Source organism: Mustela nigripes, chromosome 6 (genome assembly GCF_022355385.1).
Source record: "Mustela nigripes isolate SB6536 chromosome 6, MUSNIG.SB6536, whole genome shotgun sequence".
Classification (NCBI taxonomy): Eukaryota; Metazoa; Chordata; class Mammalia; order Carnivora; family Mustelidae; genus Mustela; species Mustela nigripes.
The window spans coordinates 88,609,296-88,627,254 of NC_081562.1; the positions used below are offsets into that span (position 1 = coordinate 88,609,296).

A 17,959-nucleotide genomic window follows, 5' to 3' on the forward strand; every position below is an offset into this window, starting at 1 on the left:
CAAGTGCAAAGGGCCTCTGGGCTCCCCCCCAGACCAGGGAGGGTGCCAGTTCAGCCCTTGGGCCAGTGGCTCACAGTCCAGGCAGGTCAGGCAGCTGGAGAGGGAGGCCAGGAAGGCAGGCTTTGGGACTTCTGAGTCTCCAGGGTGCGACCTGAAATTGCAGAAGCATCTTAAAGGAAGCTGGCTGAGCCCAGAGAGCCCCAAAGCATTTTCTCTTTCCTCACCACCAGGCCTGGTGGACAGCTGTCCCAGCATCTGTAGTCTGGGGTCTTGGTCAGCCTGGAGCCAGGGTAGTTTCATGCTTCCCTCTAGCTGTTGGGATCTTTCCTGGCATTCCCAAGCCCTTGCCTGAGGCAAAAGTAGGCCCAGGAGGGACTACTTTTAGGAGTATAAATGGGTTGGAGAGTGGAGGCAATGTTTTTCCTAGACTGACCAGGAAAAGCCCCCCAGCTCTGGGGAGAGAGTGACCTCCGGGTGGTGGAGGAGCCATCAGGGCCCGATATGGACATGGAGTTCTTCTGCCAGTCTCAGGCTCCCTAACGGTGTCTAGGAAGGAGGCTTCTAGCACGGGAGGCACGTGTCCTCCACACCTGGGAGCGCAGCCCCCTCCCCATGCAGCACCCGGAGCTAAGCCAGGACAGCAATGACATAGAAACTCAGTCTTCTTGAAGGGGCCGAGAGAATCCTACTGAATCTGGCGGGATTCGGAATCAGGAATCGGGGCGGAAGGTGGGCCCATGGAGGGTAACTGGTTCAGGCCAAAGAAAAAGGAGAAGAGTGGCGGGGAGAGCCAGGTCTGCACCTTCCCAAAAGGGAGGATTGCTGTGGGGATCCAGGGCACACGCTTTTGTGGAGAAGCGCGGTTGAGGACGGGAAGAGGATGTAGTTAGTGTGCCCCTGCCACCCAAGGGGACTGAGGAAGAAGCAGGACTCAAGCAGAGACAGAGAGACCAGGCCCGCTCTGAGAGAGTGAAGGGGAAAAGAGACCCAAAGACACCCCTGAGCCAGGCGATCTCCAAGCCCAGCTCTAGCGGGCTCTCGGGCTCTCGCTTGCATAAGCAGCGCTGAGGCGGGACTTGGGGGACTCCCTGAAGCCATCCCTCTGGGGACCCCTGTCCCAAACCATGATTGGGCCTCCCTCGGTACCATAGTCCTCCCTACTCCTTTATTTCCCAGGGAAGCATGAGGATCCCAGAGGATTTCCCCAGGAGCCCATTCAAAAAATTAACTCCCATATTCTTCCTTTCTCATAATTAGCCCTCTCCACTCTCCCCTCCTCACTAGTCTGTGATTTGCGGGGAGTGGTTCTGGAAATTTTCCATTCAAGCCTCAGGGAGATGGGAGTTTTCCTTGCTTTCTAACTTGACTCTTCCCCTCCAGCCAGCTCCCCAGGGCTTTAGGGAGCGAATCTAATGGTCTTCATCCAAGAATTTAGCCAGGGCCAAAGTTCCACACCCAGGCAAACTCAGCCTTCCCATACCCCTGGGTAAAGCGCAGTCCCATTCCGTTCCTCTCCGTGGAAAAGGGTGTGTGTTTCTGTTTTATAGATTTACACAGCGTCTCTTGGGGGTTCCTCATCTCTTTTTCTGTTTCTTAGGCTCAAAAGTTCCATTTAAATATCACTCCCTCTTCCTGCCCCAGCAATACTAGATCTTCCTTCCTCTCAATCTGTCTGGGCCAGTTTTTTGCTATTTTGTAGAACAAATACATAAAGACAAATATAGATAGAAGAAAGACAAATATAAATTGGGCCTGAGATTCTTGCTTTTTCCACCCTGCCCCCACCCCGTACTTGATTTTGGGGTCTTCCTGGAGCGGGAGGTGGGTGATCCATCAAGTGCCAAGGTGCCCCAGTCAACCCGGGAAGCTTTTAATTTTGTTCCTAGGTCTTTAACCCTTGAAAAGGTCAAACAACCAATCAGAAATGCGCTAAGCAGGGTCACATGGCCCCCACCAACCAATCAGCCAAAAAGTACTTGGGTCTCTGTCTCGCCCTTCCCCTCCATTCCTCTTCCTCCATCCCTCCCTAATCGTCCTCTTTAGCTCCTGGATCTGCCCTATCTCAGATAGGAATGGAAACAGCGGTGCTGAGAATATTCTAGCCCCTCCCTTTGTCCCTGAACTAGTTCTAGGGACTCTTTGGCTTGCATCCTGTAGTTCTAACCATGTGCCTTGGCCTCGAGGTCAGTCTCAGTTGTACAGGGATCTGAAGTTGTGGGAGTGTCCTCTGGATCATTCCCATTTTCTTCGGTGAGATCCTATCCAATTCACAGGGCTTTATAGACGTGGACTCTCGATCAGGGTGTACAGTAGGTGTGGATATGAAATCCAGTTCTGAATTCAAATTCTGATGGCGATTATCCCCTAAACACTTACCTTGTACCAGTTTCCATTCTCTTCTGATCCTCCTGGGGACAGGTGGGGGTGAGTAGAACTTTTTTTAAATTTATCTCTCTGGAAGTGCCCCAGAGCCATTTGCTTTGTCAAATGACCTCTGATGTGTGGGAAGGGAGCAGAAGTGGATTGAAAGTTGTGTTTGGTACCTCTATCTTGTTGAATAACTTTGAGACAGTTGAAAGAGTGTTTTGGAGGGATGCCTGGGTGGCTCTGTCAGTTAAGAGTCTGCCTTGGCTCAGGTAGTGATCCCAGGACCAGGTCATGATCCCAGGGTCCTGGGATGGAGTCCTGCATTGGGCCCCTTGCTCAGCAGGGATCCTGCTTCTCCTTCTGCCTGCCACTCCACCTGTTTGTGCTCTCTCTCTGACACATAAATAAATAAAATCTTTTCTTAAAAAGGGATTTGGAAAAAAGAGTGAGCACAGAAAATCAGGACCCTCCCTTGATATATTATAAAGAGTTGATGAATTTAAGTCCCTTTCCTTTGCATTCTAAATAATAATAATAAACAACTAAGTGATGATCCTGTGTTCTGGCCAGTAGCTATTAAAGGACACAACCACCAAAGGTGTGGCTTCCTGTGTTTGTGTTTACATGGGTCAAGTCAGAACAAGCAGTGGGTGGGAACTATTTCTGAGCAAGAGCACCTGATGGCACAGAAGCTGTGCAGGTAGGACAGAAGTGCTGTGTTTCCTGAACACCTAGGCTGGGCCCTGAGCCAATCCACTCGTGCATGGGTCCAGACCCAGACATTGCTCCCTCCAGTACCCTCTGGTCTCCAGGGCTTTGTTCCATGGTTGATTTTAAGGTTGAATTCCCCTTCCCTCCCCTTCTCCTCTTACTCTTCTACCTTCTTGAGCTGACTGAAGGGCAGGAGCTCTACCACCCAAACCTCTAAAGTCTCTTTAGGGGCATCAAGGGTGCAGGGGTGGAAAGAATAAGCCAATATGAACTGGGCTTTGACAGCATGCTCATTGGTCTTCTGGGTGGGCCTGATTTTGGGACAATGCATAGGACAGATGGAAGGTTTGGAATGAGAAGTCAGAGGAAGGGCAGCTCCTCTCAGAAACCAGAGATCCCCCACTTTCTAAGTCAACTTCAACCATACTGCACCACTCACCTCTTTCATCTGTTAGGATTAAAGCACACACATTTATTTTTCTCTGGTAGGTGGTGAGGTAGTCTTTGAGACCAACCTTCACCTCCAGTGTGAGTTTCTCACATTGGAGTTTCTAAATCTCATGAAGGGTAGAAAAAGAAAGATGGAGGCTTGTTTCTGTCCAAACAGGCACTGGGAAGAGAGATGGTATTGCCTCAATTCCCTCTAATATCCATGTGAATTTTATCTGTCTCTTTGACTCTCCCTTTCTGTGTACCAAGTCTTTGGGCTGAGTTCTTGAACTGAAACATCAGGATCCTAGACTTCAGTTCTCTGTTTTCTTTTGCTGGGGGGGGGGGGGGCATGAATTACTCTGAACCTCCTGCTCATGGGAATGGAGACCCTGGAGCTCTTTGAGATGGAGAAAAGAGACAATCCAGATTTAAGATCCCGAAGCTAAGGCTTTCTGGATTAGTTCAATTTAAGGAAGGAACTTCCTAAACTGCTGGAGGGCCAAGAAAATCACATTCCCTTTTATTGGACCCTTGTAACCCAGAAAAGTGTGTCTGCATAATCCCTTGGCTGCTTTGATGGGGCTCTAGAAGCTCAAGTTGTCTAGACTGAGGCATTGGGGTGATTGAGATCTCTTTGTCCTTGAGTCCTACAGAACCCTGGGATCCATCTTCTTCTGCCATTCCTAAGGGTCACGGAGGGGCAAAAGGAAAACAGGAATACCCAGGAGGATTCACTCTGTGTGTGTGTGTATGTGTGTGTGTAATGGGGGTGGGTGGGTGGGATGCAATTCGGGACTTGAGATAGTTGAGCAAGGCAATCCAGGACTTGTTCAGCCTCTGATGACCAGGCCTTAAGATCTACAATGAGAAGTTGAATAGGAGAATTATGCAGGAAGGCAGCTTTTTCTCTACACCTGACACACATACAGAGAAAGTTCCACCATGATCTGCAGCCCCACATGGCCTGGGTGGACTATGTGGGCTCAGCTACTTGGTATTCCTTCAGGACTGCAGGTGTCATACAGTTCTCAGAGAGGTAGGACAGGCCGGGTTCTGCCCTTGAAAGTTCCCTATATCTCCCAGCCCCCTGAACTAGAACACCACACTGGAACACAGAAGTATATATATGTGTTCAAGTATGGTATGAAAGAGAATCCCTGGCAGGATACGGTAAACCAGCTGACTTGAGCTAACTTCCCATTCATTGTCCTGCCCCATTTTTCCCATGGGTTCAAACTGAAGACCATTTCTCTTCCCCAGCCCACCCCTGCCCCCTCAACCCCCGGGGGAACTGTTAAATTTCCTCTCTTCTGCCTCCCTGGAAAACCAAGACCCTGGAGCAGCCCCACAGATGGTGGCACCCAGGCTCTTGATGACCTTTAGTGTCCTGTTGTTCTGTTGGGTTTGGGGGGGGGGGGTTGGGAGACCATGTGGGACTACAAGACCAGACCCCTTATCTGATCAAATCCTCCCTTTACTTGCTATTGTAGACTCAAACTCAAACTCAGGGCTGCTTCTTTGTTCAGTGGGGAAAATTTTCATCTAGTAAATATTTCTTTAAAAAGTCAACTTTTTGGAAAATCCAGTGTGTGTGTGTGTGTGTGTGTGGTTTGTGTGGTGTGAATGAAGGGAGTAAGGGTCAGGTCCCTCATTTTAGATTGTGTCTCTCCCTGTCCTCTGGGTGGAGGATGGGGGCGTGGGCTGAGGTTTTATTGAGGGTGCTTTTCCTGTTGGGAGTAGAGATGGGGTCATAAAAGCCTAGAGGAGGCTGTTTTGATCTGGTGACTTCTCAGGAAGTAGCATCTGAGGTTTTGCTTTGAAAATCACTCTCCCCCAAGCTGGCCAGCTAAATTGGATTGCACTTCCCCAAGCCCACCTGGGGCCCCTCCTTACCTCCCTTTCCCCAGTAAACCAAAGGAGAAAAATAAAGAAGTCCAGAGCTTTCTAAATCCGATGCCTCCAATAAGAAAAGGGCTCCTTGGTGATTTCTTCCCCCTCAAAGTTTAAAAACCATGCAACCTTTCGTTTTTCTTTTTGTGCACACAGACCTTGGTTCCCCCCAACCCCTCAATTTAAAAAGAACTAACATAGAAGGCGATCAGCTTCTGAGCCTGATGATAGTACTGTGACTCCTGGGGACTCTACCATAACTTCTGGGTCTGCTATTCTCCTGTGACCCCTTTCCTGAGCCCCAAACGCTTTCTTTGGAAGGTGGGACTTCAGGTATATAGAAAACTCTTGAGAAGAGATATTGGGAGTGAGGCATATAGAAGAACCTATCTAGAACTGAATGAATGGAGGAAGCTCTCTACAGTGACCGGGTTTTATGTAATTAAATTATGTGTGTGTGTGCCCGAAAGCCCACAGCCTTCTCACATCTCACGGTAATCACATTATCTCCAAACTAAACCGTATTTTACCTGAATAGCTCCATTTTGTAACGTTAATGAGTCTTCCCACCAAAGACACCCCAACCTCCCACCGGTCCCTCCACCCCCATCCGTGGGCTAAGGAGATGAAGGGAATGGAAGTAAAGAGCTCTCTACCTTCATCTCTATTAGGGACGCTTTCAGGCCTAGGGACCAGGGCTCTTATCTATCACTGGAGAAATGCCCCCATATGCTGGAAATGAGGCCACAGATTATATGTGTTCTTGGGCCTCTTAGACCTTATGCAGGCTCTAGTTTACCCTCATTTGTTCCCCAGAGAAGTCTGGACTGGAACACCCCAAGCCCACAAGCACTAGAAAATCTCCTTCATTCCTAGGACTCATATACCTATCGTTATAGAGAGCTGAGCAGTCCATGAGCAGTCCAATAGCTACCCTTGTGAAAATGTATTTATAGGTCTATCTATGTCTATATAACAGGATGTATGTTTTATTTCACTCTCTACTCCACATTTAAATGCAGGTGTATAGATCTTTAGATTTATAGATCCACAGTGAACATACCAGTCCTCTGTCGAATTCCTGTGTGTGCATTACCAATCTTTCGGTAGTGGTTGGATGTATACGCTGGGATGTATTGGTACAGCTCTTGCTAAACATCTGGATGAATATTTGGGTTTTTTTTCCCCCCTATTGGAAAGAACTATGTGTGTGTTGCTCAATCTCTATTTTGAAAATTTTATCTAGATTTATGCAAGGGCCTCAATGCGTAAAATAGCTACATATTGAAGCTACATATTTGGAGATCTTTATGGTCTTTGCAGTTTTGCTGCAAACTTAAACATTTAAGCATATGTTTAGAGATGGTTCCATGATACATATATCTATACGCAGGGGCATAGATCTCCCTCTGAAAGGATTTAAACCACTGCATCTCTCTATCTCTGTGATCAATAGAGACATCAGGCAAATGGGCATGGAGAACAAATACCTTTTGGATGTTTTGCTTATTAAAGTGAGTGATTCTGTTGCTATCTCTAATGCTATCTCCAAATCTAGTCCAACTGAGTCCTCTGCCCCCTGGAAAAGCCACTGTAAGGACCATAGCCTCTCTCTCCAGGCTGTCCCTGTGCCCTAAATTCCCCGTCAGTCTCCCCATCCTGCAGTACCTCTCAAGACAGCCACTAAGGAGAAGGGAAGAGAAGAAGGGGAAAACCCTTCAACCCGGCTCCTCTTGGCTACTCTTGGCTCTCAGGGTGAAGAGACTGACCGGGGCGTGAGAGTCCTCCCCAACCCCAACTGGACCTTTGGATTTGGGGGAAAGGGGTGATTAAGTCCTCAACCGTTTTTTGGAGGGTGCCCAAATGGTGCCAGGGTCACCGCCCGACCCCTAGATGTCCCCTCCCGGGTTGTTCTTGGTACCTAGGGCCCAATTAAGCGGCCGCAGCGCTCCCTGCAGCCACGCTCTTATCGGCCGGGATTGATGCCTCCGCCGCTCCTGTATATCATTTCCAAGATTTTTTCTGTCCAACTCCTCGGCTCCTTTGGCTTCCGCGGCTTTGACTAATGATTGCTACAGATGCCAACGTCTCCAGAATCCTAATAGCCAGGCAGGCGGACTCTTATTTACCCCGCAACATTGCTGCGTGGGGGTGGGGGGGAAGGGGGTTGGGGCAGCAGGAGTTAGGGTGCTGTAGGTCCGAGGACAGGGAGAAGGTTGTGACCAACTCAAGTTTCACTGAACTTCTTCCCCAATGAGGAAGACATCCCAAGTCCCTCCTCTCCCCGAGGGGGAAAATATCAGAAAATACTGCTAATAGTAACTTTTGCTTGCCTCGTTGGAAGGGATCAAAGAATAAACAGGACGTGGGAGAATAATCAGAGGAATGTTTATTAGTTGTAAATAGATGAGAGAGCGGAAAACCAGCGGTTTGGGGAGGAAAGAGAGTGTTTTCTTCCGCAGGGAGAGAGACGGGAAAGAGGTCAGCCACGGCGGGCTCAGAGGCTCCTTTTCTTTATTCCATGGCTCACCCATCCCCTCCCCTCCCCTCCCCAAATCCACACTTCTTCTAAATGAAAGTTCCTTCCCTCTTCCCCGTCCTTCACCTCACCTTCAGTACCTCCGGCGCAGGGGCCGCTGACCCGCGTGTTGTCGGACGCAGGTGCCCGCAGCCCAGAGCGCTGGGGCTGCCAGGCCGAAGGGCCTCTGTCTGGGGCCGGGAGGCAAAGGCAGAGTCCGCGGCCGGCTGCGGGCTGGGGGGCCGCCCGCCCTGCGGTCCCGCTGGCGCTCAGGGGCTGAAAGTTGTGGACGATTTTGCTGGTCCTGGCGCTTGTGGCCCTCCGGCGTGGGGCGGCTCTTTGGGGAAAGCGGCTGGAGCTCCTCGCCGAACCTGGAGCCCGGCGTGGTTCTGCCTCGGGTCCCCATCCAGACCTTCTAAAACACGCCATATTCGGGTGAAGAGAAAACACAAAAACGCGGAGCAGCGCAGCTCCGGGCCCAGGCGTGGAGTGATAACTCAAACACGGAACATTTTTCTATCAGAGGATAATGGAGCACAAAATAATTCAGGAAGGCGAATGGGCAGGGCCCGAGTGGCAGAGCCCGGCGGCGTGGGGCGGCTGCAGCCCGGGCTGCGCGCCGAGAACCGTGGGAGGACCATTTCGTTGGAGTGTAGGGCGAGGCAGCAGCCCGGACCGGACCCAGGCCACCCGAGGGGCAGTCTCTAAATCACGGCCCGTCAGGAGGACTCGGAAACACAAAAAGAGAGCCGAAAGATTTAAACAGTCGGAGGCAGAGGCGTCCCGACGCGACCAAAGCGAAAATCAATCACGTAATTAAACCGGGGCGAGGGCGAGGCCCGAGGCTGGGGGTCCAGGGTTCGGAGGAGGCGGCCAAGGTGCGCGCCGAGGCGGGCGAGCGGCCCGGGGATGGGGGCTCGCCCGCCGGGCCGGAGCGCGGAGGGGCTGCGGGCAAGTTTAGAGCGGATCGCAATGGATTCCCGCTTGGCTGGGAAGAACAGGCTGCGTGTCTTCTCCCAAGCCAGATCCAGAAGCTACCGATGGCCCCTTCTCCGGGCCCCCCATTTTTATGGAGCTGTGGTGCGGGGTTAAGGGTTGCTTCCCATTGTCCAGTGGTGTCAGGGATGTGTCTAGGGAAGTTTGTCTGGGAGCCCAGGGGGAACCAAGATGCTGCCTCTGGGTTTGAGGGGATGGAAGGGGTTGGCACCCCAGTTTCAGGCGCTTGCATAAGTGACCTGGGCCTTGATTGCCCCAACTCAGAAGTCAAGGCAACCTTTGGAATGACTCCCATCTGTGGGCCAAGACTGGGAAAGTAGGGGGCAAGTGGGCTTTATTAAAGGAGAAACTCGGGGCTAAACAAACTGGGCCCCTTTGGGCAGGGAAGGAGAAGGGACAGTTCCTGGGAGAGGAAAATGAAGCACATTGGGAGCTCTGTTTAGTGAGGGAATGATGCTCTTGTTATTATAGAGGTTAATAATGGTAATGATCTTGTATGGCTGGGTCAGTCCAGAGAGACCAAGCTCTCCACAGTCCTTTCTCACAGAGGTTTTTCTGGATAGTCAAGGGGGCCCCAACTTGGTTGTGGTTGGGGAGAATAAAATAAAGACCTTCCTTCTCTTCCCCTGCCCTTTCCTCTCTGACTCCTTGAGGACTCCAGAAAACAAGGGAATCTTATAAAAAAATCTCCATCACTCCCCCACCCCCATTATTTTCCTCTGTTCTTTCCAGCTCACTAAAATGCACTGTCTCCGGGTGGTGGGCTTTCCTGGAGTGCCCTTTTCATGAAGAAAGCAATTCTAAGTCCCCAGGAATTCTGTTCTCTGACCCTGGAGGAGAGACACCCAAGATTTTCTTGCCTACTCCATAGAATTCTCCCTCTTTCCTTAGTCTTTCCCAGTTTCTGCCTTTCTTGGTTCTTGGTGCCTGATCCCATGGTTCCGTGGCAGCTCAGAGGCCAAGAAGAGATTGGGCCATTTTGAGATGCCCTCGTCAAGCCCCCAGAGGGTTCCCAGCCTCCTATCATTTCATTAATTCTGGAAGCACAGGCCAGGGAGCCCACCATAAACTACTCCAGAGCCAGCCTAATTCCTAGAACTTTCAAAACTACATTTCACCTCCTTTAAAAGTAAAAGTCCTTTCCCCCCTTAACAGGAAAGTTAAGGTTACAAATCTCTAGCAGTGCAAGCTTCCTCCAGCCTTAAGTCAGAATTTTTAGCAGTAACAACAACAAGATTAATAATAAAAAGAATTAAAGCTTGCATCAAGAGCAGAAAGGGACACCCTAGCTCAAGTTTTAAAGGGGATATAATCCAGCAGCCTTGGATGAGAGTGGGGGTGAGTGAGGCCAGGATGACCAAGAAAGGGGGTGAGGAACCCAATCTCTAACTAACAATTTCTCCAGCATAAAAATGAAACATCAAATTCGTTAGCCCAGGGCCTTCATTTTTCCCCTTCCACATTATAACTAGTTATTGAACTCGCTGGAAGATCTAAAGGCCATTTGCGAAGAGACAAATTTCAATGGAGTTTCCCCATCAATAACCCCATGGCAGTGACCTATTGGAACAAGTCAAACACCCGAGGTGAAATGCAGGTCACTCTGTCTAACCAATATTAAAATGCGGCCACTTTTTAAAAAGCCACTTTAAACGAGATTTGAGGAAAATTGAATTCCAAGGAAGGCAAGGCAAGGAGGGGGAAATCCACGAAAGGACCTTGCCTATGGTCTCGGAACAAACAAGAGAAATTCATCTTTAATATTTTAAAGGGGGGCAAATTAACATTCCATGATTGCTTTTTTTTTTTTTTTTTGAGACTATAAGCGATTCCAGGAGGAAAAAAAAAAGGTTTAGTATTTTCTGGTGACACGTCCAGGTTATTAAAATCATTTTAGACCAATTCATTACTTTTACTGACAAGAGATTTAAGAAAAAATCAATTAAGCATTTGCATATTCTTTTGCATACATTACCTCTGCCTGCTGGCGTTAGAAAGGGACAAAAACACACATATAGACATACATACGCCGCAAAAAAATGAGATAAGAGTCTTGCTTTACTTTGGGGTTTTCAGGATGCTTGGAGAAAAAATAAAAATGGAGGGAATTACTTGATTGCATACCATCTAATAGTCCATTTATTTGAGGAAGAGGAAAGCGAGGTTTTGCGATTTTTTCATCTCTAGCACAATAACAAAACCACATCATACACCCACACAAAATCCTGCACTTCCGAGAGTGGGAAAAGGAATGACCCTCATTTTCCTTCTCTTCGCCCTCCAAATCCTGAGTTGGTTCTCCCATTTATTTTTCTCCCTAGGAAAATCCAGGGAGTCTGAGGGGTGAGATTTTAATACAGCACAGAATGTGTGGAGCCGCCGAGGTCCCCCAGCCGGCAGCTTGTTACTGGGGAGGGGAGGAATATGGGTTATCCAACGGTCAGTATGGTAATCTGGGCACAATAAGGCCTCGCACACAATGGACACATATTTTTCTTCAGCGGTGTCAGAAGGGAAGCGCTTTGTACTGAAACGTGTTTCCGAAAGAGAAACCAGATAGAGATTTAGAAAGGAGATGGGGAGGGTGGCATTCAGAGAGCGTTTGGAAGCTGGCAAAGGGTGGTCAGAAAAAATAAAAAATAAAATAAAATTGGGGTAGAGAGAGGTGGAGGGCAAGCGGGATGGAGATCCTTGGGCTGGCAAGACAAGAGCAGCAGGGCAAAGCACAAAAGGAGAGAGGACCAGAAACTAGGACTCATCACAGGCAAGAGCTGCTTGAGTGCCCCCCCCCCCATTAAGCCAATGCTAAGTGCACGAGCTCTCCAGAGGGATTTTATTTCTGTGCTTGTAATAATATCCAGGTGAAATTGTTTGCATGTATGTGTGTGGTAGAGCCCAGCTGGCTTGCTATTTTCCCCTTGTGATAGGCGACTTCCTTGCTATTGAGGTATAGGCACCCCAAAAGGGCTTTTGGACAAATGATGTAGATGAATGTGGGCCCATTTGGAGGAATCTCTCAGATTTCACTTCCTGGAGGTGCATGTCAAGTTAGATGTGCAAACCTGGGATGAGAACCCCACATATTTATGGCTGCACAAGGAGGCATTTAATGTATTAATAAGTATTAACAGTATGTATGCATATGTATTTGTTATGTGTAATAACCAAAGACAGACTTGACATTCAGCTGGAGGCCACTGAACTCTCTGTATCTACTTAATATGTATTGGCCCAAAGTGGGTTTCCTGCTCTGGCTCCCTTGACCCACCTGCAGGAACTTAGAATCCTGGGGAGTGGTGGCAGAGGAGGGGCGACGCCTTGGGAGGAATTCCCTAAAAAGCCCAAGAAGGTGAAGAGATGGAAGAAAAGAGGGTTGGGGGAAGGGCGGGGGGCAGGGCAGGTAGAAGATGAGTGTGAGGGCTGGGAGCAGAGGAGCCAGGCCAAGACCTCACCTTTCCTGAGAAAGAAAGAGTATTCTGGGGGAGGATTGGGTGGGGCAGCCTGATCCAGGTGCGGGCCTCAAGGGAGGTTGGGGGTGGGGCTGGAAGGCTATCTTCTTCAGAACCCTCCCCCCAACCCTACCTGCCTTCGGGAGCTTTGGCTTTCCCTGGGGCCAGTCTGGGGCTGCAGTTCAGACTCTGTGTAGAGCAGCATTCAGCATTGGTTTCCCTTTGCCCTCTTCCACTAACTTATAATTAACCCACCCCTACCCCCAACAATTACAACAAATAAGCCACCCTCCCAGGCTCCAAACCACTATCAACTGAACCCCAGCCTCTCCTCCCCACAGTTTCACATTCCTCTTTCAACCAAACTGGCCAGTCCTCACAGGCTGAGGGTCCCAGACGGGAATGGGCAGGGACCCACTGGGAAATTTGGGACACTTCTCTGAGAGACGGTGCACCCCCAGGGAATTCCTGTTCCCTCGACCGCCTGGTGGTAGGGGCACAGGGCATTATCCTCCTGGGGACAGAGTATCCAGGGGCCCCCAAGCACTGGCTCCTGGTGAGCCGGGGGTGAGCAGAGACTCAGCATTGGAGGACAGAGAGTGGCCAGGGGGCCCAGGCGGTTCTCATTCCTGCCCTCAGGGTGAGCCCTAAATTTTGACGTGGGGACCCCCTCTCCCGCATCCCTAAGGTGGTAAAAGACAGGTGGGGAATCTCCCGCCTTCAGTCTCCCTCTCACGAGGGCTTTTTTTTTTTTCCTTTTCCCCTCCTCATTCCCTTAATTGCAGATGTTCTAATTAAACCCTCAAATAGTTGTTATGCCGCTTTAAAAGGTACTTATTCAAGTGTCAACCAGGCTGGGCTGGGAGGAGGCAGCGTAGGGCGGCGAATTAAAGGTAGATTGACTAATCACGGCGGCGATCATAATAATAAAATCAGAGGGAAAAAAAATCACATTACGACTTTTCGTGGAAAGGAGGGAGCAGGCAGCCAGCGGCCGCCAGCCCTGCGCCGCCGCCGCCGACACAAAGAGTGCGGGCGATTCCGCGAGACTGATTTATGACGTTTTACAGCCCTATAAAAGCTGTAGCGACGAGGCAAGCGCTCCTACCACCGCTGGCAGATTTAGTCTAATAAATAAAACATAAACAGTTAACTTTATGTGTCACTTTTATTGTTATCAAGTAAAATATAGCCGAGCCCCGGCAAGCTATGATTTTAAACTATAATTGTTATCAAGTACAACAAGGGGACCCAGCTCCCTCCCTGGGTTCTCCCTTCTGCTACCTCCCCCCAACTCTGAGTTATGGGATCAGCTAATTGGAATTGGTGGCATGACGTGGCCACCCCTGGCTGGGGTGGGGGTTTCAGAAAAAGCAGCCCTGTCTTGCCCCCTCCCTTCTCCGTGCGCCCGACTCCCACCATCAGGGTATTCCCTGTGGGTGGGTGGCAGAGAGGGGGAGCTGGTAGGAATTGCCCGGAGACCCCCACGGCCTGCCCAGCCTCCCCCACCTTGGTGAGCTCACCCCTCAGGTTTTGGAAAGCAGCCTGGAGCTGGCCCCTGGGAATGTGTGTTTACATGTAAACATATGTGTTACATGGATACGATCCCTGGCCGGAAGCAGGCTCTCCCGCACAGGCCTCCCTCTTAACTAGGTCGGCCTTCTGTGGAGATGAAGAAAGAAGAGCTTCCAGGGCCTTGGCTGGGCACCATCTCCGGGCACTGACTTCTGGAAGATCTCTCTCCTCCTTGCCCCACGTCCTTAAGGAGCCAGCCTTAGAGGTAGTTGTCAGAAAGCCACAGGCCAGTTGGATTGAGAGCAGAAACAGCAGCCAGCAGTAGAAGAGTTCCTCTGCTCTGCGGCTGGGGCAGGGAGGGTCAGTGGGTACCAGGGGAGGAGGACAAGGCTTCTGAACTCTGCTTTTGCCAACCACTTCCTGTCTCTCTTCAGCGGGGGCTCAACCCCCAGACCTCCAGAAATGACGTCAGAATCATTTGCATCCCGCTGCCTCTACCTGCCCGGTCCAGCTGGGACCCTGCCTCGCCGACCCCGTGGCCATAGGGTTGGGTGAGTGTGTATGGGGAAGGGGGATGGACTCTGGTATCCTTGGATGGGGGGCATCCCAGGCTCTTCAGCCTCCTGGGCTCAGCCTGGGCCCCTCCCCATCCAACCTCCACTCCAGTCCTCCTCATTCAACTTCCTCTTCCTGCAAAAGAGGGGCGCTGCCCAGTGACCTACACAGACCGACACAGGATCGCCATGAATGGAGACCTCTGGAAAAACTCAGGAGACGAGGCCCATCGGGCCCACCGGAGGCCCACGGGGAGACTCTGGGAGGGGGCTGAACCACAGCCTCCCGAAAGCCCCCCAAAGCCCAGGCTTTGGAAGGGAGCTGGGGGCTTCCCATCTCCTTTTGCAGGGGAGGGCTGTCAGTCGGCGGGGTGCGCAGTGGGGGTACCTTGGTCCCCGCCTGCTAGCCCCCCATCACCACCCCCACCACCCCCAGCACCACCACCACCACCACCACACACAAAAAAAATTGGATACATTTTGAATAAAGCGATTCGGTTCCTTATCCGGGGACTGGGTTGCTCCGTGTGATTGGCCGGCGGAGTCACATGGTGAAAGTAACTTTACAGGGTCGCTAGCTAGTAGGAGGGCTTTATGGAGCAGAAAAACGACAAAGCGAGAAAAATTATTTTCCACTCCAGAAATTAATGATCATGAGCTCGTATTTGATGGACTCTAACTACATCGATCCGAAATTTCCTCCATGCGAAGAATATTCGCAAAATAGCTACATCCCTGAACACAGTCCGGAATATTACGGCCGGACCAGGGAATCGGGATTCCAGCATCACCACCAGGAGCTGTACCCACCACCGCCTCCGCGCCCTAGCTACCCCGAGCGCCAGTATAGCTGCACCAGTCTCCAGGGGCCGGGCAATTCGCGAGGCCACGGGCCGGCCCAGGCGGGCCACCACCACCCCGAGAAATCACAGCCGCTCTGCGAGCCGGCGCCTCTCTCAGGCGCCTCCGCCTCCCCGTCCCCAGCCCCGCCAGCCTGCAGCCAGCCAGCCCCTGACCATCCCTCCAGCGCCGCCAGCAAGCAACCCATAGTCTACCCATGGATGAAAAAAATCCACGTTAGCACGGGTAGGCAACTTTGCTTTTTGCTCTCCCCCTCCCTCCCCACTTCCCCAGCGCTCCCCACCCTCCGCGGCCCCCTCCGGCCCCCGTCCTCCTTTCTCTCCTTCCCCCTCTCTCTCCAGGAGCGACTCTGGGTTAGCACAATTGAACTGGATTTACGAGCGAGAATGGGTAATTACATCCCCCATAAATTTTATGGCTTAGCTACTCTGGGCAGTCCGAGCCATGTGCTACGATCTGTTATGTATGTGTGAAAACTATGCTCGCTTTCTAAGGGCGCATAAATAATTCAGTGTCGTTACAATGAGGATTCCCCTCTTATTACACTACAAAGTCTCCAGCTTCCTTCAACTTCTTTATAACCCATTTAGCTTGATGACTTTATTTCCACCACCCCTTCCTCCTGTTCCACAGAGCTGAGGATGGGGTGAGGGTGGGGGGCGGGAGCCTGCTGCCTCTGAACCCCACTATTTGCTTTTCCCCTCCTCGTCCCCCCCAGTGAACCCCAATTATAACGGAGGGGAACCCAAGCGCTCGAGGACAGCCTACACCCGGCAGCAAGTCCTGGAATTAGAGAAAGAGTTTCATTACAATCGCTACCTGACCCGAAGGAGAAGGATCGAGATCGCCCACTCGCTGTGCCTCTCTGAGAGGCAGATCAAAATCTGGTTCCAAAACCGTCGCATGAAATGGAAGAAGGACCACCGACTCCCCAACACCAAAGTCAGGTCAGCGCCCCCGGCCGGCGCTGCGCCCAGCACCCTCTCGGCAGCCACCCCGGGCACTTCTGAAGACCACTCCCAGAGCGCCACGCCGCCGGAGCAGCAACGGGCAGAGGACATTACCAGGTTATAAAACATAACTCACACCCTGCCCCCACCCCATGCCCCCATCCTCCCCTCACACACAAATTGACTCTTATTTATAGAATTTAATATATATATATTTTTTGGTTCTTTTCTCTCTTCTTTCCACCTTATACCTTGTCAATTCCAAACTGACTAAACAGATAAACAAGCCCTCTGCCCTTCTCTCCCTTCCACTGTTAAGGACCCTTTTAAGCATGTGATGTTGTCTTAGCATGGTACCTGCTGGGGTTTGTTTGTTTGTTTGTTTGTTTTTTTAAGGCCATTTGGGGGGGTTATTTATTTTTTAAGGAAAAAGCTGCAAAAATTATATATTGCAAGGTGCGATGGTCTGGTTTGGGTGAATTTCAGGGGAAATGAGGAAAAAAAAGGAAAGAGAGATTTTTAAGCCAATTCTCATCCTTCTCCTCCTCCTCCTTCCCCCCTCTTTCCTTAGGCCTTTTGCATTGAAAATGCACCAGGGGAGGTTAGTGAGGGGGAAGTCATTTTAAGGAGAACAAAGCTATGAAGTTCTTTTGTATTATTGTTGGGGGGGGGCCTGGGAGGAGAGGGGGGACGACAGCAGACAAAGCTAAATGCATTGAAGAGCCTCTCAGAGCTGTGCAGTTTGAGGAGCCAAAAGAAAATAAAAATGAACTTTCAGTTCAGAGAGGCAGTCTATAGGTAGAACCCCCATCCCACCCCACCATCGTGGTCATTGTGTTTTTGGACTGAATTTACTTGATTATTGTAAAACTTGCAATAAAGAATTTTAGTGTCGATGTGAAATGCCCCATGATCAATAATAAACCAGTGGATGTGAATTAGTTTTACGTCAATGTCTGATGGTTTCTTTTTATCCCCCTCCTCCTTCTGGCCTGGTAACATCCCACCTTCTCTATAGTTGCCTAAGTTTACTCTAAGCAAACACACAAATCTTAACTCTCAACTCCTTCTCCAACCTCCTTAGGTGCACCAGCAAGGGGATTGGGACAGGGGATCCTCAAAAAAGGGGATGTGGAAGATTAGTGCTGATTTCCCCCGTCCCTTCCCTGAGTCTGCCAAGAGGCCAGACTCTCCTGGGGGTCTTTAGAGTGGAGCTGGGAGGGTCTCACTTTTCTATAGTTAGGCACAGTGTCTTCTTTTTGTTGATTTCCCTCTCCCTTCTTCTCTTTTCTCTCTGCTGAGTAGGCCTGCCTTATTTGCAGACAAGAAGGCAAGTTTAGGGAGTGGGAGGAAGAGAAGAGTTTTTTTTCATCTTTTAGGACTCTTTTGGAATGAAGGATTAAGGAAGATGCCCCCTCAAGCTGCCTGTGCTTCTTGAAAGAAGGAAGATTTTGAGTTGGTGACTCTGGAGCAGCAAAGTGACCCGTCAGGGTGGCTTCTCTGTTTGTTTAGACTTGGAAAGAAGGGTGAAGTGGAGGCCAGAGGCGTGGGAGGCCCCCTTGCTTGGGTAGGCCTCAAAGCCTGATGCCTGGAGATAATGAAGAACTTTTATTTTTTCCCCTAACTTTTATCATGGACCTGCCAGGTGTTGAGAAAAGACACAGGGACTACCCCTCTTCCTATAAGCTCCCAGGTCTTGGCAGGGTTTGGAAATAG

At 50.5% G+C, this 17,959-nt stretch overlaps 1 protein-coding gene across 3 annotated transcripts in view; it reads left to right on the top strand.

Moving 5' to 3' along the window:
• Nucleotides 1-17,190, top strand: part of HOXC4 (homeobox C4) — a 60,602-nt gene extending 43,412 nt beyond the window's left edge. For 2 of the 3 annotated variants that reach the window (XM_059403293.1, XM_059403292.1), the window contains exons 2-5: nt 14,017-14,143; nt 14,313-14,429; nt 14,578-15,518; nt 16,012-17,190. In XM_059403293.1, the coding sequence (XP_059259276.1) occupies nt 15,080-15,518; nt 16,012-16,367 (795 nt within the window). In that variant the 5' untranslated portion in view covers nt 14,017-14,143; nt 14,313-14,429; nt 14,578-15,079 and the 3' untranslated portion in view covers nt 16,368-17,190. The remainder of the gene's footprint in view (nt 1-14,016; nt 14,144-14,312; nt 14,430-14,577; nt 15,519-16,011) is intronic. The other variant, XM_059403294.1, reaches the window with a different exon arrangement.
• The last annotated feature ends 769 nt before the right edge of the window (nt 17,191-17,959 follow it).